The sequence below is a fragment of the Diadema antillarum genome, unplaced genomic scaffold (assembly GCF_040938485.1).
Source record: "Diadema antillarum isolate AM-2024a unplaced genomic scaffold, OU_Dant_1.0 scf00000128, whole genome shotgun sequence".
Taxonomy (NCBI): domain Eukaryota; kingdom Metazoa; phylum Echinodermata; class Echinoidea; order Diadematoida; family Diadematidae; genus Diadema; species Diadema antillarum.
The window spans coordinates 6,686,201-6,712,202 of record NW_027271017.1 but is presented as its reverse complement, the minus strand read 5'-3'; the positions used below and the strand labels follow the sequence as shown (position 1 = coordinate 6,712,202).

Sequence of the window (26,002 nt, the reverse complement as noted above, 5' to 3'; positions counted from 1 at the left end):
TCAACGATTAAAACTGAGTTCCACTTTATTGTTTCATATTCAAAGTGTGTTTACTGTTCAGAAGGCCAGGTGATTCCCAGAAGCAGATGGGAAATAAAAACTAATAACGGGAAAAAACAGATATTTATAGCGGGCGTGAGATTCAGTTTCCGTCAGCTATCACGGAAAGGCGCTTACAACTGATGTCCGAGAATCACTTCCAAGCCTAGACAGCAAGCAGAGAAAGATAGACTCACGTTTGCGCAAAATGACCACGGATTCAATGCTGAATCTCGGCACCATGTCGACGATGTCTCTTACATTCGACGTCGACACCGTTGAGGACACCTCAAGTCAGCAAATGGCTGTGGAAAACACGACGATGGCAAAACTGGCATCAGCGACCATGTCCTCGAGTAGCGCCTTGCAGATCGACCACGAACCGACCTCGGTAGTCGCCATCGTGGAAGGCGTAACGATGTCGATAATCTTCCTCGTGGCCTTGTTCGCAAACTTGATGGCGATGACCACCATACTGCGGGACAAGACCCTAAGGTCGAACCCTCATAATCTCCTCATTCTCAACCTGACGATCATGGACTTGGGCGTTACGCTCACGAGTATGACGTTCACTATCTGGTCCATCTACGACCACGGCCGCCTCCTCCTCGACAACCACATCCTGTGTGCCGTAAGTTTAAATATTTTTTTTCACTCCTAGATTCCATCGACTCTTGCTATTGTATGGTTTCATTGCAGTATATCATGTTTGTCATTATACTTTATCGCTCTTGCCCACTTCTAACCAATTTCGTCTTCCTCGAACGTCAGAAATATGTCGTGCTTCACACAAAAAAGGAGAAAAAATCACACATCATATTGAAAAAAGCATGTAGTACAGCAAAAACATATTTTACGAGAATTCATATTTCACCTCCCAAACCTTCTGTTTGAAATAGAATTGGAATAAAACTACTCAGACTAGATCACAGAGAAACATCAACATATCATGTGTTCAGGCCTTAAGTTACTTCTGTTTTTAACATCTTTTTTTCTTTCCGGTTGTCCTTTTTCTTTTGTCTGTGATCTTTCCATGTGGAATCTTTTTTTGTTATTGTTGTGTTTTCTCTGTATGTCGATGATTTACAAGTGACTTGGGCAGATCCTATTTCAGCTTTAAGATCATTTAGATATGGGACTCACCCACTGTATACGACTCGTATACAGACAAAAATACTTAAAAGCTAAATTTTGCCACAAATAAAAGCATAAAAGAAGGGAAAGTAAAGAAATGAGACTGTGGAGGATATCGATTTCCGTTTATATTGTATACTTTTGTAGGAAATGAATATTGTATACTTTCGTCGGAAATGAAGTAAAATGAAATGGAGGTGATTCATTACAGCTTAGACAATAACTCAAACTGAACGAAAGGAAGTAGCGTCATAGTCCAAGGAACAGTCAATGCCCAAGCAGCATCGTATGGTTTCGGAATATTGACCAATGAATTCATTCAGATAAAATGTGGATGTACTATAAATGGTACACTTTGAAAGTGATATCAAGTTTGGTCCTGTTTTGTTATTGCCTAAATGAGAGTCTTGTTATAGTGTTGACAATGACTGAAGGTGACTGCACTTTATGTAGCAAACATGGCAAAAGGTATTTCTTTACCATTATATATATATTTAAAACCATATACAACATGACCACATGACTTGTTGCATCCAAAGCAAACATATATTTCCCGGACGCGTGGGCGTTCAACAGTGTTTGTTGGGAAAGATGAAACTGAAAAGACTATAAGTATTTATACATAATAAAGATGAATGGAAACTGATGTGGTAAAAAGTCTAGAAGCGTTGAAGGAAGAGAGAGTAGCTTAGACGAGTTGATATTAACTGAAAGTGACCTTCATTCACTTAAGAACAAAACGAAACTAAAATGATTAGACTTACTGCTCTCCCATGGAAGTGCTTCCATGAGTGTATCAATAGTTTATTCATCTCGAAAGAGAATACAAGTAGGTTGTCTGGATCTTATTTGCCTTCAAAGGACAATAAACTGCAATTAAATACTGTTCTGTATTGGTCAGAATTGTAAAATCTTTAGCTTGGCATGCCCTGATTGAAGTCTTAAAGGGGAATATCCAGTCAAAATATAAGGTAGTCTTTTAAAAAAAGAATAAAATCTTACGAGTTCAATGGCAAAAAAAATTTGACTAAAATCGGATGAAAAATAAGGAAGTTATACCATTTGAAGTTTTGCTAATTTCTGCAAAACAGTGTTTGTACAGTGGATATGAATATGCAAATGAGTAAGCTAACCATGTCATAGCCTCACAATTTTCCATTGATCGTGTACAAAAATATAACGGAAATTCAATGTTTCTGTCATTGAAGTCTGAAACTTGATGCTATTCCTAGTTAAATAACTTCAGAATAGTGATCAGTTTGATATACGAGGATTTGAGCCTCAGGCATAATTGCGTTTGAATGAAAAACTGAAAATTTCAACATTTTATGTACAAACTATAGATGGCAAGTATCGTGAGGGGATGACACGCTCACTTTGCTACTTGCATATTCAAATTGACCGTTCAAGGACTGTTTCCCGAAAAAATAGTGAAACTTCAAAATATCATAACTTCTTAATTTTTTCATCCGATTTCGATCAAAATTATACTGTTGAACTCGTAATATTTTACTCTTCCTTATCAGACTAAGTTATATTTGGACTGGATTTCCCTTTTAAATATTTCTCATTGTCAAATTTCCCTTGGGCTCACAGGTAAGGTTATCAAGGATTTTGCTGTTGTATTCTGAGGTGGAAGACACGCTATATCCTAAGATTGGTAGGAAGAAGTATCATTTCCTTGGTCTCCATCAGCTGCTAAAAAAAAGTGTTCTATACACGCCGTGTTTAAGTATGTGTATCTATGTGTCAATTATGATTATCTTCATAAACTGTAGAAATGAGCAAACGAAGGTGTTTTTAGCTCTCCTTTCTTAATTCTTTAATCTCGTACGGCATTCTTTTTTTTTTTACTAGACTACTCTCATTCTCTCTTTCTGTGATTTGTTAAAATGTCCCAGCCCGTATGATGCCTTAGATCGGTTGAAATGACCATAAATGCACTAAAAGAAAACTACTTTACCATGTAATATTCTCTTCATGCACACTTCGGGAAAGACGCAAGGGGTGTAAAATTGCACCACAGTCTCTGACACAGATCCATAACTATACACGCTACAGGTACCGTGTGCACACATACACACACACACACACTCAGTAAATAAACACAAAACCACATACACACGCACACATATTCACATTAAACATAGACTATTGCTTTACATTCAATTTCTTTTCATTTTCGTATTCAATATGTATTAAATGCGTGAAAAATGCCACACACAGTCATGTATGACAATACATAATATCCAGTTTTGACATGTTGGATAAAGTAAAAAAAAAAATCATTAAAATAGAACATGGCGGTGGATGTATTATAACCATGTGCAGAATTATGACAAAAGAATGCAGGCTCTATGTTGTTACTAACTGTATACACCTTGATTTTCAGTTGAACTTGTATATTTACACACGTACACACAGTGACATGCAACACACATACTGAGTACCCTACACGAAAACGAAAACGCGATACCTTCACTTCAGCTGGAATTAATTGTTCTTTTTCCAGTTGGAAAGTAACACAAAATGATAATAATAGTAATGATAATTTTACCCCGGAAGCATGTATACGTTGCTGAAATTCAAAAAGAAAGAAAATCTTTAGAAGGAAATACTTTGTAATCAAGGTCTTTTCATATCCTGGTGCTTTTAGAAACAAAATGTTTCAGAGAATGGTTTTACATTTTGTTGCTGTTATACACCACTTCCTACACTGCAAAAAGTCCGGTGTTAAATAGTGAACACCAAGCTGGTGTTAAATTTTCGGTGCTCATTTATGGTGTTAAATTAACACCTACGGGTGTCATTTCCAAATTTTAAACTGTTTTTTGAAGAGTTTCTTAGTAACTGCACTTCTTGTTGATTTTTGATTTAAACAAGACGATCAAGAATATTACATCAAAATACTACATTTTTGAAAAAAATGTGAAAATAAATTTACACCAAAGTAACACCAGCTGGTGTGGTCCCTTATTGAAGCTGGACGGGTGTTAAACCATTGATATTAACACCAGCAAATATCAAATCAACACCATGTGGTGTCATTTTTTAATTAACACCAGTACAGTGTCAAAATAACACCAGGTACAGTGTCAAATTAACACCACGAAGTGTCAGGTGAACACTTTTCAACACCATCACAGTGCATTTTTAACACCTGTGGGTGTGGTCCTTTATTGAAGTTTGATCGGTGTTAGATTTAACACCCGTGGTGTTAAATCTAACACCGATGTTTTTACAGTGTACGTCTTTTCCGCAAACTTTAATCAATATGAAATAAGAAATATGATACTCTTATTCTACCCATGAAATCTAATTCAAAGTGGTGAGTAAAAAGGAAAGCTGCATTGTATACAAGAATATAACAGAGGAGAGTAACACACTGTTTAGAAGAGAAAAAGGCTGCATAGGGAATGCATACGAAGGAAAAGGAGAAATACTGAATTGAAAGTAAGGCATACATTTAGCTCATGATAATTTTCCAGGGGACTGCATTTATGGAAAAGAAAGAGATAGTTGAAAGTGAAGGATGAATTTAGCTCAAAATGATTTTCTGCAATAAACAATGTTCTGCCGTCCGAAGGGAGGACCGCTTTGAAAAAAAAAAAGAGTGCGTGGACACGTCTCAAGCTGTTGTTTGATAGTCGTTGAGACCAGCGCAATGGGCACTTAATGTAATGCAGTGCGATGCAATTATTTCGACCAAATTTGTTTTCAAATGCAGTTTGCATCTTTTTTACGCTGTTTTTGCCCCATCCTCTTGTTGAGAAATAATAGTTATCAATGGTTAATCTGAACTTCTTTATGATTAAAATAATATTCACTCCCCTAGCATCATGGTATCATCGCTCTGGTGTAAATATGCGAAAAAATCTGATTTAAGAATAAGTCACGATTTCAGCAACTAAGATAATTGTAATATACAGAGCGTATCAAAAAAAAAGGTAATCCAACTTTGGAGGGCTGCCATTTCTTAATTGTCAGTTATGAAGAGCACAATGTTGATTGTAAGAAAAGAAGAACTCTCTCTCTTTCCATCGATACCTAATTATGTTGACAATTGTCATGCATGACTGAGCACATGAACTTTAAAGACAACAATGACAAATTGCACTTTTTCCAAGTTTGCGTGTTATTGTGAAGGAACAATGCATGTCTCACTGCATGGATGAGATCTGTCAAAGAAAGTTGCCAAATAGGCCAGCCTGTATGAGTGTAGGTTTGTGTTTAGGTTTTGTGTTTAGGGTTTGTGTTTAGGTTTTCTCCTAACATTTGATGGTCCATGGCCTTCAACATGGCCTTTTGTCTGAAAACTTGGTCGCTCACACAGAGGCCAACCCACACAATCCATTTTCTCTGTTTATATTCAACACATAGCTCCCAGTGGCAAACCATGTCTTGAATATGAAGAGAGTAAAATGGATAATGGTTTCGCCTTAATGGGAAGGACCAAATCGACAGCGTGGCCATGTTGAAGGTTATGAACCATAAAACGTTAGAAGAAACCCTAAAACACGAATCTGCAGTTGTGCAGGCTGGCCTGATGATTTGACCACTTTCATTAACAGATCTCATCCATGCAGTGAGACATGCATTGTTCCTTCACAATAACACGCAAACTTGGAAAAAGTGCAATTTGACATTGTTGTCTTTAAAGTCCATGTGCTCGGTCATGCATGACATTTGTCAACATGTTTAAGTATCAATTGAAAAAAGAAGAGTTCCTCTTTTTTTTAAACCAACATTGTGCTCTTCATAACTGACAATTAAGAAATGGCAGCCCTCCAAAGTTGGATTACCTTTTTTTTTGATACGCTCTGTATAATGCAAATACATGCTGATTTAACTATCACTTATGTGGACAAATGAATATCTCAATATACGTGACATATATTTTAAAGCATAATCAGTGCATGGGGTAACCGAAAGATCACAACATACACCTTAAATTTATACAAAAAAATTGCACGAACACACACACACACACACACACACACACACACACACACACACACACACACACGCTCACCCACACATACTTAGGTACGCATTCCTAAAATTACAAATGCACGCATATATACATACGTGCTGTATGTGGATTGCTCTCAATGAAAGTATATACAGTATAGTGCGCTAAAACTCCAAAATTGTATGATGAAGACACAGAGCTGTTAGTTATTGTTAGTTACTCAATGTAAAGGGTTTTCATGAAAGCAAGAGAAACGAAGATTATGCATAATTGCACGAATGAAACATAGATGGGAGGCCTATATTCTCTAGATAGAATAGTAGACAAAAAAAATGATTTATAAAAGATAGATGAATGAATAGGAAACAACCTGCTGAAAGATAAGAAGGCATTTCGAGAGAAAAGGGAAACTATTAAAGTGATAGGTTTGAAAGGGTGTGTAACATAACAAAATGCGACAAACAAATTGTCAGAGTAGCTGAAATCATGCATGCATTACAATTAAAAGCAGAGTGACTTATGCATAACCACCTGCAGACATTAAAAAAAAGTATTCAAGCGCAGATAGTGTAGGCTCCGTGTGCGCATGTAGAAAGCAGACGTTTCATTGGGCTGTGTTGACCACTGAATGCTACTGAGATAACAAGGTAGTTGATCTCGTTTTGTAGTCAGGACAGTAAATAAGGTTACATTCCGTTCATGAAGCTTCCGCACCCATTCAAAGCTCAAGGGAGGCCAATTTTCTTCTTTTTTCGGAAAAAAACCCTGATCTGAATCTCCTGTCAAACCAAGAGATGCTTACTACCTCCCCCATTAAAGGAATCGTAATTAGTAGGGTAGCCAAGAGAGCAATTTTCTTTCATTCATCGTGTTCACTGCTGGTTGAGAAAGACCTTAAAAATTAGAGCATAATGGTCCTCAAAAGGAAGTAAGGTAATGATGATAAGGTCTGTGTTGAACTTTAACCTCTCTTCCCATCATCTACATACTATCTTTTCATTTTAAGATCTACCATTATTATTAAATTACGTTACACCCACATCGTATACTGTGCAATGAAAATCATAAATCGGTAAGCTGGAGGGGAAAAAAAGAGATTGGTTATTATGGATTATGCAAATAGTGTCAGCAAGAAAAAACCTTATCAAGAAGGAAATGAAGCTGAAATAAAAACAGAATAAGACACAATTCTATTAGAATCATGAGATGGCAAATACATGTTATACCTACACATCATGTTTGCAAGTGGATGAGTGTTTTTGCTGCTGTGAAATTGATAGCAATGTCCTCAGTCATTGATAACCTACCTCCGTAAACGCTAATGTAAAACAACAGTAATAACAACAAAAGCAGAGAGATATAGAGAAAGTTGAAATTGCGGTTTCTACATTTCACAATATGGAGCATGCTTGTTTTCATTTCCCCAGGACATTTCATCCTTACGCCATGTCAATCATCATTCTTCTTTTATTGCTGTACCTATGTCCTTCTACCACTCTTGTCGTTATCATCATTTCGTACATTGTTCCATTCTTACCTATCTCCATCAACAAAGCGGTTGTATGGAAAAAAAAAAGAAATCATTCTCAACCAGTCCGAGGGAAACACTGGTACATACTCATTCCTTTTAAAATGAAATCTCTCCTGATAATAGAGAGCGTAGCAGATAGGCAGTGCAGCTCAAATTTCAATAACTCGTGTTTCCACTTTTCTGTACGATCTATTTCACGATCCAGCCTATTCATGCCCGCGCTCTTATCAGTGCCTATAAATTGCATGCCATGGCAGATTAATTAAAACGCCATGATTAAGTCATCTCTGATTTCCATCTATCACAAACGGGCAGCTTTTTATACCTTACATTATAGGCAGACGTCTGATTGAGTGCTACATCTACACTACAAAGAAAAAAAAAGTTGATTCTTAACCATATTTTTCTCTCTGAAAGAGGAAAAAAAAACACACCAAAACTTCCATACTTGCTTTTCATAAGTAGACAGCAATTTCTGCCCTGATTTCGTATCCTTGCTTGTTGGTGATTTAAACGTCTAGATTTTTGGACGTTGTAATTGAAAATACATGCCACACGATATTATACGAGAATACAACATGCACTTTGATTTTGAAGGTGCGATTCCAAACCATGGTCAAATTGGCTTTAATGAAAAAGAAATAAAGCAAAGCAGAATGTTTCAATGAACTAAGTTGGACATGAGATACATGTAAGAAAGTAATCAAATTCTACAGATTCACATCTTGCTACCTAACAAGCAAATTAGCAAGGCGGTGGGTGCAGCCTCACAGCTCACACACACACACACACACACACACACACACACACACACACACACACACACACACACACACACACACACACACACAGAGTTTTGGTGACGAGCGACTGCAACTGCTTTCCCTAAAGGAAATGATAGTTGTTTAAATAGGTTTTGTTTGAAAAGGAGGCAAGCTAATGATTATACAGTACAATCTATGTTGTATGTGAAAGGAAATTTACTTTAGTAAAGATTTGGATATGGTCCTGCGGGACACAAGAGAAGGGATGACGTCATCACCTCCATAGGGTAACTACTAATGGCACTGTATATAGAACTACAAAATTCCATGGCCTTCATAATCTAGGTCCAATTTGATGAAACGAGTCACGAATCTGTCATGGGTTGTTTTGTAATTGTTTGGGGTTTGTTTGTTGGTTTGTTTGTATGTTTTTGCTTTCGTTTTGCAATTACAAAGATTGGAATCGACATTGAACAGGACAATAACACCCAAACATCATCACAACACCCCCACCCCAGAAGAATAGCAAGCCCCATTCATGCATGTGGGAAGTAGGGAGTATATGGATGACCAGACTTAGTTCTTCCGACAACGGTGGTAATACAAAATAAAAGTATTGTTTGCCATTATGAGTAGTGATTTAAAATTTATTTGAGTTATCACATTCAATACGTATGTGTAAGTCAGATTTATCACAAAACTTCCTAACATATAAAAATTTTGCAAGAAAGCCTAAAATACCTATTTTATATAAGGACATATCACTATTTTTCTCAATAAACCGTAACTGTAAACGATTTATTTTTAGAAAGAATTCTATTATAACTATTGTTCACATTTTGTATATTTAACAATACTCACCATTGATTATACTGACTGACATTTTTACATTGATCGTTTCTATCCCTAACTCACATTTTAGAACTATTTTGAAGCACTAAAGCTGTCGGGTCTTTTTTTTTTCAAGTGCAAACAGTGGTTAAGAGTCTGCACTTAAACAAAGCCCTTTACCATTCTTCACAGACCACCTTTCAGGTATGCAAACAAAGCCAAAAGGCCTTGGCGAACGACTACTTTTTTATTTATTAGATTCAGCCCTTTCTGGACCATCTCTTAACAATACCATTGATATTTCAAAGTGCCGACGCGACGGCGGTTGCAGAGTTTATAAAACCGTCCAAGGCGTCCATGCATATGCCGAAAAGCGCACGGAAGGACTGATTTATCTATTTTGCGCTCATGACATTGCAACAACGACTGTAGTGAATAGACGTACTAAAGAATATACATGTATATACCGGATAAAAGAACGACCTTGATTATTTTGGATAACGAAAGTAAAGTGGCGCCAAGCATGTTCGCTGGTAACCAAATGCATTTTTTAAATACTTCTCCGGCAAACATTTTTTTTTGTCTTTTTTTCAGCGTTAATTAAATCATAATGGTCCTCCTACAGAAGTTTTCGCTATATTAGAGTGTGAGTACTGAACATACCAGTTAATGATTCATTTAAAAAAAATACACGATGAAATAATGTTGTATAGGCCAGAGAGAGAGAGAGAGAGAGAGAGAGAGAAGCACGGGGGTAGCATTGATTGAATTATTGATAAACAAATAATGACTAGATATCATGGTGACTGCACCCATGTAATATTATGCGCCATAGTGACTGTCATATATTATCATTATGCGTATCACAAAGTGATGCGTTTTGCCTTGAGCACCGCTATTTTGAGAGATTATGACATCAATTATTATCATGTCATTTTTTTTTTTGGTAATGAAAATGGTAATAAAACTTTCCCTTTAGGAGATAAAGAAAAAAGTGTGACATTGGATGATGACAACAGCAGTACCACTGACATGCAGCACCAATATGATATTTACTGCATATAATGAACATCTTGCGTAATCGGAGCTGATGGCTTAGAGCCCTCATTGAACAACTCTCATTGATTTGCCCGCCTTTACACAAAACGCTCCGAGCTGCAAACATAATTTCTGGTGTCTTGTCTTCACAACACCTTACAGTTGTGCCCTTCCCCCAAAATCCTCTGAGAAAAGAAAGAATATTTTTGCATTTAATTGAGTATCACGGTTGAAGTGAAAGTTCCAATAAAGAATTGATTCAAATTTACTTAGTGATTCGCGAAACTTTTACCATAAAGCCGAGTGTGCATTTTTAGCTGTTGAAGTTAGATTATTTGTTTATTTTGTTTTATTCATTTCATACTGCAGGGTAGGCCTGTTCAGTTTTGTAAAATTGCTTTCCAAAAGCGCCTTGCAGTAATAACAAGCATCATTCTACCTGAAAATACCAAATACAGTTATAGGTAATATCTTATTACACTACCAATATCGAGAGTGAATTAATAACAAAAAAGTCGAAATACATACATGTGTATATCACTGTTACAAATCAGTTGATTTGTAACAGATAACAAATGTCGTTGTATAAGGCTTTGCACCCGTTTTTTTTTTTTAATCCATAAAGGGATGTAGGCCTCCATGTTTGAACATTCAAAGGGCAACCTGACATACAAGACATTAATATACAGGTAAAATGCCTGAAAGACCGTATGTTGGCATTACAGCAATATAAGAGCTTTATGAGTTACGGATGCCTGGATAGCTTTAAGTGCGTGTCATTAGGAGTAATTGACTACAAAAGAGTTTCAACGCAGCAACTCATGGTAAATAATTAGTCAAAGGACAATTTCATGATCAAGTTCAATTTATTTAATACTTCTCATTTATCAATATTACATCAAAAGTAATAGCACAAGTTCTTGTACCTTGTCAATAATGTACAAAACAAAACTAAAAATATATACACTGTACATACATGATATACACAGTAATAATAATGATAGCTGGTCGAAATCGGGCTGTACAAAGAGAAGTATGACGGGACCTACATGAAAGCAAGTTTGTTTGGCTGTAATTATCATAGTGTTTGTGAAAGAGAAACGGAGTACGCGGATAGAAGTGCAAATACAGATGATTTAACCCTATAAAGCCCAAGGGGGGGGGGGGGGGGCACATTGTGCCCCCCCTACCAGATTTTCGTTTGCCACTCCTTCGTCCTTAATCCGATTTCAACCAAATTTGGTGACTTTTCCTAAAATCTTATTGCGAACATTTTGATATATAATTTAGCTATATTTGATGTTGCTGGTTGCCATGGCAACCATAAACTGACAACCATGTCAGTCAGATTTTGCATCTTTTTTCTGTTCCCATTTCATTTAACAGCATTACAGTGTATGAAATGGATGTTTCTTGGCTGAAATTTGTTGAAGAAGCAAAATTTGAAGTAATTATGGTCCTGGAAAGTTTTTCTTATTATTTCCTTTGTTTTTATGTGACAAAGGCATAAAACAACAGATATAATAGAGATAATTGAAAACAATAATATTTTCTACAGATTGCCCTTATATTTTGAGTTATTTTGATTCCTTCACCCAAGTTATGCCTCTATATATCATTAGTTTATCATATTATCAATTTGCAATCTCAAAATTCCACTATTATGCAAATATGAAATGTCATTACTATACATGTTCCCATCCCAAACATTTCATCTCAGGTCTCATAATGTATCACTATGTTGATATGAATAGCACCCCCATGTGGTGACCTTGAGAAATTTCAAACATAAAAAACAATAAAATTCCACTTGCTTATCATTTGTGGCAAATATGAAAATGATTAGTCTATAATAAGACATATATAATGGGGATAAAGAAATTATACCGAAAAATCATGTTTTTAGCATATTTCCTACGTATTTCTTTATATTTTTGTAAATAGCGCCCTCCATGGGTGACCTTGTGAAAATTCAAATGTATGGTCATGTAGAGTATGAGTTACTCTACCCACGTGCCAAATATGACGATGATACATCAAATAATAAAAAAGTTATATAGGGGGGGGGCACAATGTGCCCCCCCCCCCCTTGGGCCTGCGAGGGGTCAAAATAGCTTGGGCTTAATAGGGTTAATGATGCCAAGTAAGGGAAGCGGGGAATGCCTATATGATTGAAAAAAGACAAGAAAATTTAGACCGAGCTATTATTTGTTTTCAGAGTAGAACATGATTAATAGGGCCTACTTTGGTATTAAACTGTTGCTGCATTAGAACTATCACATATATTTAGCAAAGCACACAAAAAAGTGACATGTACAGTTATTGAATCATTTTGGCGCCTACCGTCGAGCTCTGGGTAGAAAGTGAGAGAGAGGGAGAGAGAAGGAGGGAGAGAAGGAGACGAAATAGAGGGAGGAATTGCTTATGATGAATACAGAGAGCGTGACGACAAGGCCAAGATTGCGATCTGCAGCGTATTGACAAGTATGTTTGGTCGGACGCTAACATACAACAGTATAAAACATTGACATTGCAAATTTATTCACTGTCTGCAAGACATGCATTCGATAAAAACTCTTTTAGTTTGCGTTAGAAGAAATATAAAGACGAGCAGCTTGTTATTTCGGTAGACTGATTATTCCAATATCTTGTGCCTGTATACATTATGTTGTTGAGGGTTTTTTTTTTTCTCGAAAATTTTCGAGTACGTGGAAGGCGAATGCGTCACTTTGGCGGGTAGGATAGCTGTGACTCAAATTATTATTTTTTTTTCTGAACATACAAGTAAAAACACCCGGTAACTCCATGGCGGAAAATTGATACATTAGTATGCCGACATTATAATTGAATAGATTTGATGTTTTCAGTATTTTGTTTTTTGAAGAATAGATTGTTCATATGGGACAAAATATCCAACATGGTTGATATTTCTTCACATGGCACGTTTTTGAATACGGAAGAGTACATCAAGAAGATTTCTAATTGCATTCCCCCATAAAGGTACGGAGTAATCAGCATAGAATAAAGATTAAAGATAAACAAAATTCGACTAGAAAAAAAAACACTCTTACGTTTATTAAGAACATCCGTATTTCTAGAAAGAATATTAGTTTATACAAATAACGTGGGATTTCCAAGAGAATATACTAGCAATGAAAAGCCCTAACATTTTTGTACAATTAACTTGGTTTAATTCAATTTCATTAAACTTCATATATGAAGGGGAAGGGTTTTAAGCATGAGTTTCATCTATAAAGCAGGTTAAGTGATAATCTATTGGAGTATATCCAACATTGTACAGATTTGAGTTCTTTGTTCAATTATTTCAGTGAGAGTATAAGGATCTCCGTGTGTTTAAAAAAAGCAGATTGAAGTCATCAACAAAACATGTAAAGGAAAGAATTGGCGAGGAACTAAGAAGATCGTTAATGTACAAAATAAACAGTAGTGGGCCTAATAAGGAACCGTGTGGGACATCACATGAAATTAACTTCAACTGACAATCACGACCATTTATAGTCACAAAGTGAGGCACAGAGGCATGAAGGGCAGGTATTTCATATATGATGTCATTGATTGTGTGTGTGTGTGTGCGTGTGTGTGTGTGTGATTTAGCTGCACAAGAGAGAAGAATACAGCTGCTTATTTTTATTCATATTGATTCATTGTCAACACGAACCTGATACCAAATGAAATTCAAATAAAGAATATCATTAAAAAAACAAAGTTTGCGTGCACCAAAGAAGCAAAACAAGAATACATACTTGTCGTGATTTTATGCGTGCGTAAGGCGCATTTTCCTACGTGCAATAGGATGACACAAAATGTATTCGTATATGTCAGTGGCAGAGTGATTCAGGTAAATGTAAAGTGTCAACAGAATTTTGAAAGCTGGGAGAAGTACAACATTAATCAATCAGTGAAATGGATCGAGAAAAATGAAAAAGTGGAAAAAAATCAGAGGGAAAGAGAGAAATATAGATCAATCTTCAGGAAAAATCATATCATATCAGAAACAGACTGGAGAGAATAATATTGTGTTTGGAATCTAAATTGACCAACATTCCAAATTTTACGTTTAATATCATTCTTAATTTAATTGGAAGCCTCGACGATGTTGCCTTGGTAACATGACTGTCACATGAACGCTCGCTCTTCAGTCCTTATAACCTAGCGTTTTCTATGCAGACGGTCATTTGCGTGCTCGGCAAATTTAAGCAAATCACATAAAGGCTTATGCGCGTGCAATATCATTTCACTATTTCATACTCGGCTCCGATGTGTTATGAAAAGTCACATCATTGATGAAGTGGAGGAAAACTGAAATTAATCATCGTATTCATATCAAGGCATATTGCTATCTCGAAAATAAATCATGGCAATGGTGGAAAGGACATGACTTCAAGACTTGTGTTATCAATTTTCTCACAACATGCACAAAGTTTCGCTCCTTATCTACACTGCTTTTCAAATCTTCACTTTCGAAATAATCAAAGAAGATTTTTTTATTGAGGACAAATGTGCAATTTAGATTTGGAGCAATATTGATTGCAACCCAAGTTTGTGAATACTCACACCAGGATATGATAGTACAGCACATGCTTTCAATGCATCAAGGAATGCGAAAGTGTCGTAGGTGAAAGATCTGTAAAATATATGACACGATGTGTGTAAGTGCTATAATATGTCATATTGTGTGGAAACGAAATGATTATAGAGAAATGAAGAACTGAATAACTATAAAAATTGCTTGTATATCTGGCAAAGATAGGCAGTGCCGGATCCATGGGGGGGGGGGGGGGGCGCACCGCCCCTCCCCGTTCTTTATTTTCAATCTGAAGCCTTTTTGTTGTTGTTTGTTTTGTTTTGTTTTTGTTTTTTGTTTTTGTTTTTGTGTTTTTTGGTCAGCCGATTTAACCCGGAAGTGGCCTTTTTTCTTGTCCGCTGATTAAACCCGGAAGTGGCACCAGAAATATTTTTGCTCTCCGTCCCTGACAGGTACAACATCAAACCCCATTTTCTGTGGTTGGGTGGACACAGGTTTCAGGAAGAGTTATTTCGAAAGATTTTTGACTATGTGTGTGTGTGTGTGTGTGTGTATATACCTTTCTGTTTATCTGTAGTGTCCCACAGTGTGAAAATATTGTGAACACAGTGTAAAAATCTCTTCACACTGTTAAATTTGAGCGTTTTAATAGTGTGAACACAATGTGAGTCATCAATTCTCAGTGTGAAACAATGCATTACTATGTGAACACTCTGTGAAAACCACAACACTGTGTGAAATTATCTTCACACTGTTAAATTCAAACGTTTTCACATAGTCGACTTTGTGAAGACACTGTGAACACACTGTGAACACACTGTGAACACACTGTGAACACATTGTGAACACACTGTGAACACACTTGAACACACTGTGAACACACTGTGAACACACTGTGAACACACTGTGAACACATTGTGAACACACTGTGAACACACTGTGGTGCACTGTGTTCTTTCCAGTAGGGAAGGTCATTGGGATGTCCAGGTTACATTTGGGGTACAATGCACTTTTAATGGGTACATCGTCACATCTGGAAATCTCAAATACATGTAATAACGCACATGTAAGTGGAACAGACGTCGATGCTTGTCAATAAGCCATGCAGAACTCCCCTCAGTCAAGAAATGCTTATGCTGACTGTCTCCGTGCTTCTTCGTTCAATCAGATATATTACCTCTCATGATTTATACAACCATAAATGTTTGGTGATTATGCTGTTTATAGTCTTGCATTAGGTATTACTTTTCTTATGTTTCGTTGTAATTTTGTTTGGTTTTATTCTATTCTTTGCAACTATGTAATTCTATTGTTTATTGACTGAAGAACCGGAATAAAATGCTTGCAAACATACAAACAAACAGAGAATCGCTCACACTGACAGGGAATTTGTATCGCATCTATCACACCAGATGAGCCCCACTCTCTGATACGCGCCACACAAAACATAGTTGTTGCAACTGATTGACAAATTGCCCTACATCGACGTAAATGAGCACTGAATTGATCAGTGCTTTTAGCAGTAGCTATGATAAAAGAAATCATGGGCGTACGTACTCGAGCAGGATTCGAACCTACGACCTCCTGATTTCCGGACAGGCGTCGACGTATAGGGCAATTTGTCAATCAGTTGCAATGAAAACATCTCGACGGAAGAATTTCATGAACTGTAGTTGTTTTCGTATAAAATGTGTTAGTGTTCCTTGTACACATGAAGTCTCATTATAGTTAGGGAACTGAACTCTTGAGGTGATGATGTAGACCGGTTGATGGTTTTGCTCCCCTCCTCCCTCTCTCTCCCTCTCTCTCTCTCTCTCTCTCTCTCTCTCTCTCTTTCATTTAAAACTGTTAGGAATATGTCATAGATGATCATCAGATAATATGAGTCTATTTCTGCTCCAGCTCCCCCCCCCCCCCCAAAAAAAAAAAAAAAATCAACAAATCTGTCAGTTCTGAATTATAAAGTCTTTCCAATTCAGACTAAATCCCATCCATCATTTTGATGGTATAATCAATTTGAGAAGAGTATATTATACGCACGCATTAACTTTCCGATTAAGATCGAGCGAAGTTGCAGGCATGAATTGATAAATCCTCGCGCATATCACTAATTTCATTTTGCAGATACTCCAAAATCAGGTTCTCCTGCTCCATTAGCAACAATAAATGAACTGTCATACATCTCTAAATGATGCACTGTGGCCATGAAATGAATATTCATGACAGTCACATACACTAGATGGCTTTAACTCATCAGGGAAGGTGGATCACCTCCCTGAATTCATGTACACCGGTTAATGAAGGCTGAGTTTGCACTGCAGAAGATTAGGCCAGCTCATTGCATTGATCGCATCCAGGTACAGTGCACTCCCGTTATAACGCAGCACCGTTATAGCGAAATTCCGGTTACAACGAAGTAAAAATTCAGAGCGCAACATGCACTCTATGTGTTTTTAATGTCTATTTGTTCGGTTATAATGTCGGTATATTATGTCGATAATATGGAAAGGAAGCAGCCGGTCACGAGGACTTCGTTATAACGGGAGTCCACTGTATTATCGTCAAAACTTGTTTCAGTCATTCGGGTGAGATCGAAATAAAAGAGTCTGTGCAAAAGCGAATGATGGGAAATAGAACTATGATGAGATCTGATTATTATCGTATGCTAGCTTTTATTTCAGTTGTATTACGATCGTCTTACTACGTTTTGCTTTAAAACTTAGACAGTATAGCGTGTTCATATTGTTATGAATAAGCAATCTTTGAGCTGCTATCTGCCCTTCAAGCACCCCCCCCCCCCTTCCCTCCCTCCCTCAACCTAATTCTCTGCCCAGTCTGGCTTTGTCTAAATTCACATACAAGCAAACAAACCGAACGAACCCGGGGCTGTTTGCTCTGGTTTAATGTTGTCATGTCACTAAATTGAATGAAATGTTGACATACGTCATAAAAAGAGCGTGTCCAAACGTCAACCTGCCTCCATCGAGATGGATGAGTTCTTTACGAGCTCGCTCATTTTGTTCTCGGTCCCTCTGTCGGTCTATATCTTCGGTGAAGCCCGCCTCGCAGCGGTCGTGTTGTGCAGGGCATGGTGGGTTTCGAGAAGACATCACTCATATTATTACAATTTGACAAGCTGGTGTTTATCAAACGCAGAGCACGAATGTGCCAGCATCAATGCACCATTTCCATTACCCGATGGCTCTATGGATCGATGGCCCCATGGCTCGATGGCTTTCGGTTTTTTATAGGTCTATATAGGGCCCACTTACTCCTCGCTCATGGAAAGGTATAACTGATCGCTTCATCTTCCGTGAATTGATATGACAGTTTGGTGTGCGCGTGGTATTCATCTTGAACCTGTTAGTGGTATTGATTAATTTTTGGATGATAAGACAGGTATGATTACACATCTGTCATTTGATATTTACCTGCTGCTTATCACTTCACCTTTTCCATCAAGTCAATACGATTCATTTTTTTTACTTTTTTGTTTAAATTAATTAATAATAAGCTTGTTTTTGCTCACTCAAATAATCACTCATTTCCCTATGATTAGAATGAGAATTTATTAAAGAAATATGTCATTTCATTTATTTCCAAATTTTCATTAACATTTATTGAAGCTGAACGAAAGTGAGACCATGACATTACACTGGATTACAAAATAAAGTATACAACAAAAACAAAAACAACAACAACAACAAAACGATACTAAACATAGAGAGGGAGAGAGAAGAAAGAATTGAATTCTAAGAGAGAATAAAATCGAGGAGCCAGCTGGGGCCATTGGCCTTTCTACGGCTGGGCTGCCACTTGGAATTTGTACATTTTGAAATTACGCTTAAGACAGAAAAAATAGGAAAATTATGGCTGAAAATGAAACATACTCCCGACAATGAACAACAGTTTGGTTAAATTTCAGGGATAATAGTTATTCATCAAATATAATATGTTTAAAAGAGGCAAGGGATGGACATTACTTCATTTCATTAGGCACAAAATTTATGTATAGGTCCTACTCCTTGGTATTTAACAAAGGTATGCGAGGTAGCGTATCTAAGGAGAGGTAAATCATTATTCTGTCTAATATTGTATAAATGTACATCTCTCGTATATCATAACTTGCTATCAAAATAGGGGTAATAAATTATAATGCTGCATACATAAATGAAGCGGCTTATAGTTTATGTCAAATATAGTAAGAAGCAAGACTTTTTAAAAAGAGGTCAACTTGAGGTTGAGAAGGTGTTGTAGGGTGGGAGTTTGTTATTGCATGACCTTTTCTTACGTGTGTATGCACAATTCAATGATATTTTGCACACTGGCCCGAGATCATTATAGAGTATGATAAATGCGGCAATATATTATTGTGGCATTATAGATGTGGAATAAACTCCTTAATGGTGACAAAATGCCTTATCCTATAGATTACACCTGTTGCGCAAGAAGTTTTCAGCAGAACATCATTGTATAATAATTATGTGGCGCCACATTAAGATGTACGTCTAAATGTAACACTATGAAATTTGTAACAAAAAACTCACAATATCCTTTGGTTATTCATAACAATATAAAACATTATGTTCTGATATTCACTTTTTTGTTTAAGTGTGTTGTTTACGATTTGTTTTCTTGGTATTAACCAGCAAACTACATGCATTTGCTAAGATCCATGCATTTGCAAACTACATACATTTGCTAAAAACCATTATGGCGTTTCACCACGTTCCCATGCAGATCCATTATTTGTTAAATATAAGATTTTGAAAATTAAAGATTTGTTTTTCTTTCAGCTGGGTCAATTTATCTTTTATTATAACACAAATGCACTTCCCAGCATCTTCAATTCAATGTTTCCACGAAATTAATTTTTCCATAATTGATTATCCTACCAGGCGATCTAATGAGTTTCATTTACCCCTCCTGAGAACTTTATTGGCTCAAAACACATTTATATACACCGGCCCTAGATTCCGGAATTCTTTAGGCTGTGATATGAAAAATTCCCTATCCTTGAATTCGTCTAAGTGTAAGCTGAAACTTTTTTTTTTGTTAAATTCATACTACTATTCATTAGCTAGCTGGTCTCTACAACCTAAGGGTTCATCGTCAATCATTGAATTCCTCATTGTATAATTTTTACATTATTTGTACAAACTTTGCTCAGCTGCTCGAGCTCTGAAGCACCTCAATACCCTCTTCCGATCCCAATGTTCAGCGTGTGGGCTTTTCCTTTCTTTTTCTTTTTTTTTTAATTTCTTTCCTTTCTTTCCATTATCCTGTTGTGCTTTATTACTTTCAATGGTATACCCTTCTGTCAAGTCATGTAATGTCGTTGTGTTTCTCCTGTCTTGTTCTGTCCTGTCTTTGTAAACAAATATGTTCACAAGAATCCTTTGAGTGGTTCACAATTTACAAGCATGCTTTTCAGTGGGCGGACCTCTCAATTCTTTTTTTTTTCTTCTCCCAACATAGCTTTGTATTTTGCTTGTATGCATGTATATTTTTTTTTATTTGTTAACCATTATCTATCATGTGAAGTCGAATAAATGCATGACATACCTGTGTTATATCTTCTGATTCATTTTGTGTTATGTTATGAAAAAAAAGAGAACGAATGAAATAAATAAAACGGACCTTTGCTCGAGTTTAGGTATCTCAGTTGTTGTAATGGATGATGTTTAAATGGTTTAGCTACCAGATTTAAATACATTGGTATTACCGCAAGGAATACTGTTCTGAGGCTGTACTCGTTTCTTCCTTTTTTCTTTAAAACAACAACAACAACTGTACTCGTGCTCACCTGAGTATCGCAAGTTCACCTTCCATGTATATAACAAAAGAAATATGGGACCTAAGATTGATCCCGGGATGACACCTGCAGTAATTCTTAAAAGTGCACGGAGCTATTGCCATCAATAAAATCAAATTGTTTTTATTACTTAAATAACTCTTTATCCATTCCAAAGAATTTCCAAGTATTCAATAAAAACATAATTTCGAAACAAAGTAAACTGGTCTAGAGTGACGAAAGCTTTCGACAGATCTAAAAAGAAAAATCCATCTCCGATATATGAACAGTTTCAAATGCTGTATTAAGATTATTAATAAATTTTAGTAAAGTTGTACTATTGATTTACAGAAGGGTGTACATTAAGTGTATAAAGGGTGGATATCGCTGTTGGTTTGTTCGGGACTGTGGGGATGATGGGGTGTGGTTGCTTGGCGTGTGTGTGGATGGCTGTGGTTGTTGTTGTTGTTGTTCGTGTTTATTGGCGCTTTTCAATCAGTCTGATTATCTGCGCCACGTCTTCTCCATACTGAGCTCAGTTCGGTGGATCACGTCACGCTCACTCTGTTCTAGGTTTTGGCTTACCTGTCAAGTGGTGGCAGTGGTGTGTGGCGGTGGTGTGTGTGTTTGTTCCTGTAATGTGTGGTACCGTGGAGGGCTTGTGCTGCACGTCCACTCATTGCGACCATCAGGGAGAATTCCGCCCGACCATCCTTTAGACTATTCCTTTAGAGAGAATTCAAAGTTCAATTGTGGGTCCATGATATCACCTCCGGACCGACTATCCGGGGGTTGCATCTCTTTTATTGACTCTGGACGTTCTGCATCAATGATCCCCAAGTATAGCCAAGTCATTTCTTGCCAGCCGTTTTCTCTGTAAATCTAAATAGGACAACGTCCGAAACAGCGCAACCATATTATTTTGAGTGATGTGAAAAAAGACTTGCGCCTGGAGATAATTAATACCCTTTATTGTTCCGGATAAAGTACCCACAATGTATAGCAACAAAAGAAAGAATTAACCCCCTCGAAACCACTATCTAGAGCTCCAGTGATAATTGTAATGTATATGTAATGTAATGTGAATAGCGATGACAATTTCAATACATCTGTTGGTAGACCCTATCTCTTGGCCCCCTCGACACCACAATCTCAGAGCTCCAGAGATCGTGTGTACAACCATGACAACAGGTTGTGAATAGCTATGGCAGTTTCAATACATCTGTTGTTAGACCTTATCCCTTGCTGAAAAGGAGTTTTGACACATTAACCCCCTCAAAACCACCATCCCAGCGCTCCGGTGATTATTATACGTTATGTTTATAATACAAAAGGTTGTGATTATAGCGATGGCAGTTTCAATACACCTGTTGGTAGACCTTATCCGCCGCTGAAAAAAGAACTTTGACACAAGGTATTCTTCCAGTCGAAGATTGACGTTCAAAAGACAAGAGAAGACAATGGATAATGCAAGCCGGATTTTTCTATACGGATAGCGTAAAAATACTACGTTTCGGTGTCAAGGCATTCTGCCCTTATTTATTCGCTCCGCGTTTAAAGGGTATGTACAGTTCTGGTCGAGGTGAGGATTTAGCTTTTAACGTTATGCGAGATATTCAGAAACCACTCTTTTAGATGTCAAAGAGCATGCAATTTCTAAAGGGTATCAAAAGTTTATTTGATGAAAATCGGTTTTGAAATGGCTGAGATATCCAAAAACAAGGTGAAACAAAGAGATCTTAATAAAGTTGTGGCCTGTCGCCTTTTATTATTATCACTTTTTTGGATATCTCAGCCATTTCAAAACCAATTTTCATCAAATAGACGTTGAATCCTTCTTAAAACTACATGTTCTTTCATATTTCATCAGAGGTTTCTCATTAACTCACTTATAAATGTTCAAAAAATGAATCCCTTACCTCAACTAGTACTGTGGTACAGTCCCTTTAAAGGTAGGTCAGGCGTATAGGCGCAAATTTTAAGAGTACAAATGTCATGCCCCCCATATAAACTAAAAGTAACATTGCACCTTTCATAAATTCATTACTTGATGCGTGGGATCTAATGTACACCTTACACAAAAACTGAGATGAGCTCAAATTTGGTTGATTAGAATGGATACTCGTCATGCCTGAACATCCGTCGTAAGACATTTATTTTTCCCTTTCCGTAACACTGGACACTCTCCTATGAACTCTTAGACACATCATTTTTGTTCAAAAATCTGATTAAAACTAAAGGAATACAGAAAATTAGGATATCATAGTCGATTTTCATTAATATCTAAGCACTCCTAAGACTATGTAGACTTTGGAAAAGCCAATGTCTTGATAAGATTTCTTTGTTCTTATAAGTGGTTTTGGCCTTAATGACTAAGTATTGTATAGGCATGTTTTGCCATCACACTTGAACGAGAATGATTATTGGTATGAACATGGGGCACACACGTACATAATACTGTTATAGCCTGCATTGGTTTTGTTGAGGATAATGGAGAAAGTGGTCGTGATTGTGATAGGTAGGAGTGTTTTACTATCACAATATACCATGTTGGCTCTGCAGAATTGACTCCAAGTGAACACAAGGCCCAGTGGCGGATCCAGAGAGGGGCGCATTGGGCGCGCACCCCCTTTTTATTTTTTGTTAAAACAAAAGAAATTAAAAGAAAAAAAAGGGGGGCACGTGCGCCCCCTTTTAATTTCGTAAAGGCGCTTCCCCTCTAAGGAATTCCTGGATCCGCTCCTGAGGCCGACTGCTTTGTGACCCTTGCAAATTCTCCTCATATCTGTCTTTGGAGAGTTAGACAAGAATGTACAGGGATATGAACATGGGGTACATAATTATGTCGTTGTCGACCTGTGGTTTTATATATTGGCTAATAGAGGTTGTGGTCGTGGTAGTGATAAGCAGGCAATATAGTGAGTTTCAATAGTGTATTGAATAGAAGTAGTATGCAGAATATTATCATAAGGACATTAACGCCATAATGTTAAGTGAAACATTAACGCCATTATTTTTCTCAAGCGACGATATGAAACGTGACGAATGGAGGGATGAAGAGTTTCTGTGCTTATTGGCGGCCATTTTAAAAGCATTCTTTGTAATATTATCATTATCAGTGATATCTTTGTGTTAACAAGTGTCAGACTTTCATCTCTTCTAGAGAGGATGGACAATAGGTGTACAGCAGAACACTGACAGGCCAATAATTTAACTTTGGCACTTGGCTAAAATACGTAGGATACCAGATCTGTGATAATTTGCTGTTTGTTCTTCGGTATTGTATAAGAGATGGCATACTTAGTGAGGTGACCAAATAGGTTGAATATTGGTGTTTTATTTTAATAAGTTATTTCGGTTCGTTTCCTCGTCAACCACCGTCAACTTCGTCAACAACGTCAACGTCAACCATCGTCAACCAATCTTGATATTACACGATACATCATAATCAACAGTAGGTGGCGCTCTAGCAGGTCCCACTGCACTCTACCTTCATTTAATCATCGAACAATGTATTTGAATGTCAATTCAGGTTTTAATTGTATTCATATGAATTGCGCCCTGCAGATTAACGGCTTCGGAGCAGTTCTCTTCACCTTCGGGAACTTCACCACAATCCTTGCCATCTCGGTTGACCGGTACCTGACTGTCGTCTGGTCGACTCGGTTCCCTCCTACCAAGGCCCGCACCATAGGCTTGCTGGTCTTCTGCTGGGCTCTCCCGATCCTCAACGTACTGCCGCCTTCCTTTGAGTTCCTCTCCGGCTTCAAGTTCCATCCGGACACCCACCACTGCTCGCCCAAATGGGACGACTGTCTGTACTTCATCATCTGGTTCACTTTCATCTTTGGCATCACCGTGCCGATCATGATGTTCTGCTACATCGCCGTCATCAGGACCATTCGGCGACAGGAGATGCACCTGAAGAGACATGGCAAAACGAACAAGAGCGCCCTCTTGAACCGCTCGTCCTCCAAGGAAGGAGTCATCAACGTGGCTATGGACAGCATCAGCCGTTCCAAGGGAGATACATCCGGATCCGAGAGTGTCACTAAGGCGTCAAACGGCTTGAAGGAGGGAGACCTCAATGCCTGGGAGACGACAGAAGATGCAGAATTGACTGATGATATGAAGAAGATGGCGGGAGACGTCTTCAAAAAAGGGGATCAGAAACCGAAGAAGCGCAAGGGGCGAACGAAGATGGAGAGACTTAGCACAGATAAAAGAGTTGCCCTCACTGGTAATGGTTCTTTTGTCTTTCCTCTTCTTCTTCTTCTTTTTCTTCTTCTTTGTAATTTCGCCATATTCACTTTATGCGATTAAGTGTAGGATCAGAATGGATCAGGAACAACCGTGTTGTTATACATTCTCACCCCCGTCAACACCTTCTCGAGCGAAAGAGATATGCATATGCTGCCGTTGAAGAAACACTAAACACACACACACACACACACACACACACACACACACACGCACAAGAAAATCATGAATTCTCTCTTATCCCATTAACCAAAGACCAGAAAGAAACATTTGATTGGCTCCCCTCCACGAGAAAAGTAATTTGAAAGCACTGTGAAATAAAAAAAAAAAATAAGAACGAATGGGGAAAATATTTTCATTTAGAAATTCATAATTTGCAAAATGAAACAGATCAAGAACCTTTATGGTACAGTAGTATGGTAGATGCATATACTTAGGCTACCTTTAGTTTCAGTGTCGCTCCTTAAACATGGTTATATTTGAATCCGATGACTAATTACCTCTACAATGCAGGAATCATGCTCGTTATGACGACAGTCGTTTGCTGGGCTCCATACTTCATCATCCACTCGTGTTTCGTCCCAATAAACCCGAGCCACTGGCTGGGCGTGGTGAGCATGTGGCTCGGTTACGCCAACTCCATGCTTGACCCGCTCATCTACTCCTTCATGAACAGACGCGTGCGCGCACGCTACCGCGCACTGTTCGGATGGCGCCTCGACCGGAAGAAATGTGTGAGTCTTTGCCGATGCTGTGGAGGAAGCGACACTTCAGGGCTTAACGACCTACAGCATTGAGCGATGAAAGATTCTCTCTCCAGGCCTACTGAACTAATTCAAGCTCTTGGCTAATTTGGACATGGACATTTTTTTTTTTTAGAAATGTTTTAGACAAAAAGAAAAGTTGAAGTGAAGGCATAAAACACGATGTGCAGATAGATGGTATGCATTTGTACATAATCAGAATAATGCATCATAAAGAATTAGAGACCGTGGTGGAAATTAGAAATGAAGAACTATATTATATACCTGTGATTGCATGGATGATACTGAAATCAGTACACTGTATTGGTGTTCAAATTTCGACTCTAATC

At 37.5% G+C, this 26,002-nt stretch overlaps 1 protein-coding gene across 1 annotated transcript; it reads left to right on the top strand.

Moving 5' to 3' along the window:
* Window positions 1-247: 247 nt before the first annotated feature.
* LOC139720523 (octopamine receptor beta-2R-like) lies at window positions 248-25,706 on the top strand. The gene is made up of 3 exons (XM_071631876.1): window positions 248-670; window positions 24,217-24,889; window positions 25,423-25,706. Exons 1-3 carry the CDS (start codon window positions 248-250, stop codon window positions 25,704-25,706), a joined length of 1,380 nt encoding a protein of 459 aa, XP_071487977.1.
* The last annotated feature ends 296 nt before the right edge of the window (window positions 25,707-26,002 follow it).

What these genes read in the sequence shown, in the direction of transcription:
- LOC139720523 (XM_071631876.1), top strand. Translation starts at nt 248, where the DNA reads ATGACCACGGATTCAATGCTGAATCTCGGCACCATGTCGACGATGTCT. An exon ending in ACAACCACATCCTGTGTGCC is followed by an intron (nt 671 to 24,216) that starts GTAAGTTTAAAT and finishes TGCGCCCTGCAG; the next exon opens with ATTAACGGCTTCGGAGCAGT. An exon ending in TAAAAGAGTTGCCCTCACTG is followed by an intron (nt 24,890 to 25,422) that starts GTAATGGTTCTT and finishes TCTACAATGCAG; the next exon opens with GAATCATGCTCGTTATGACG.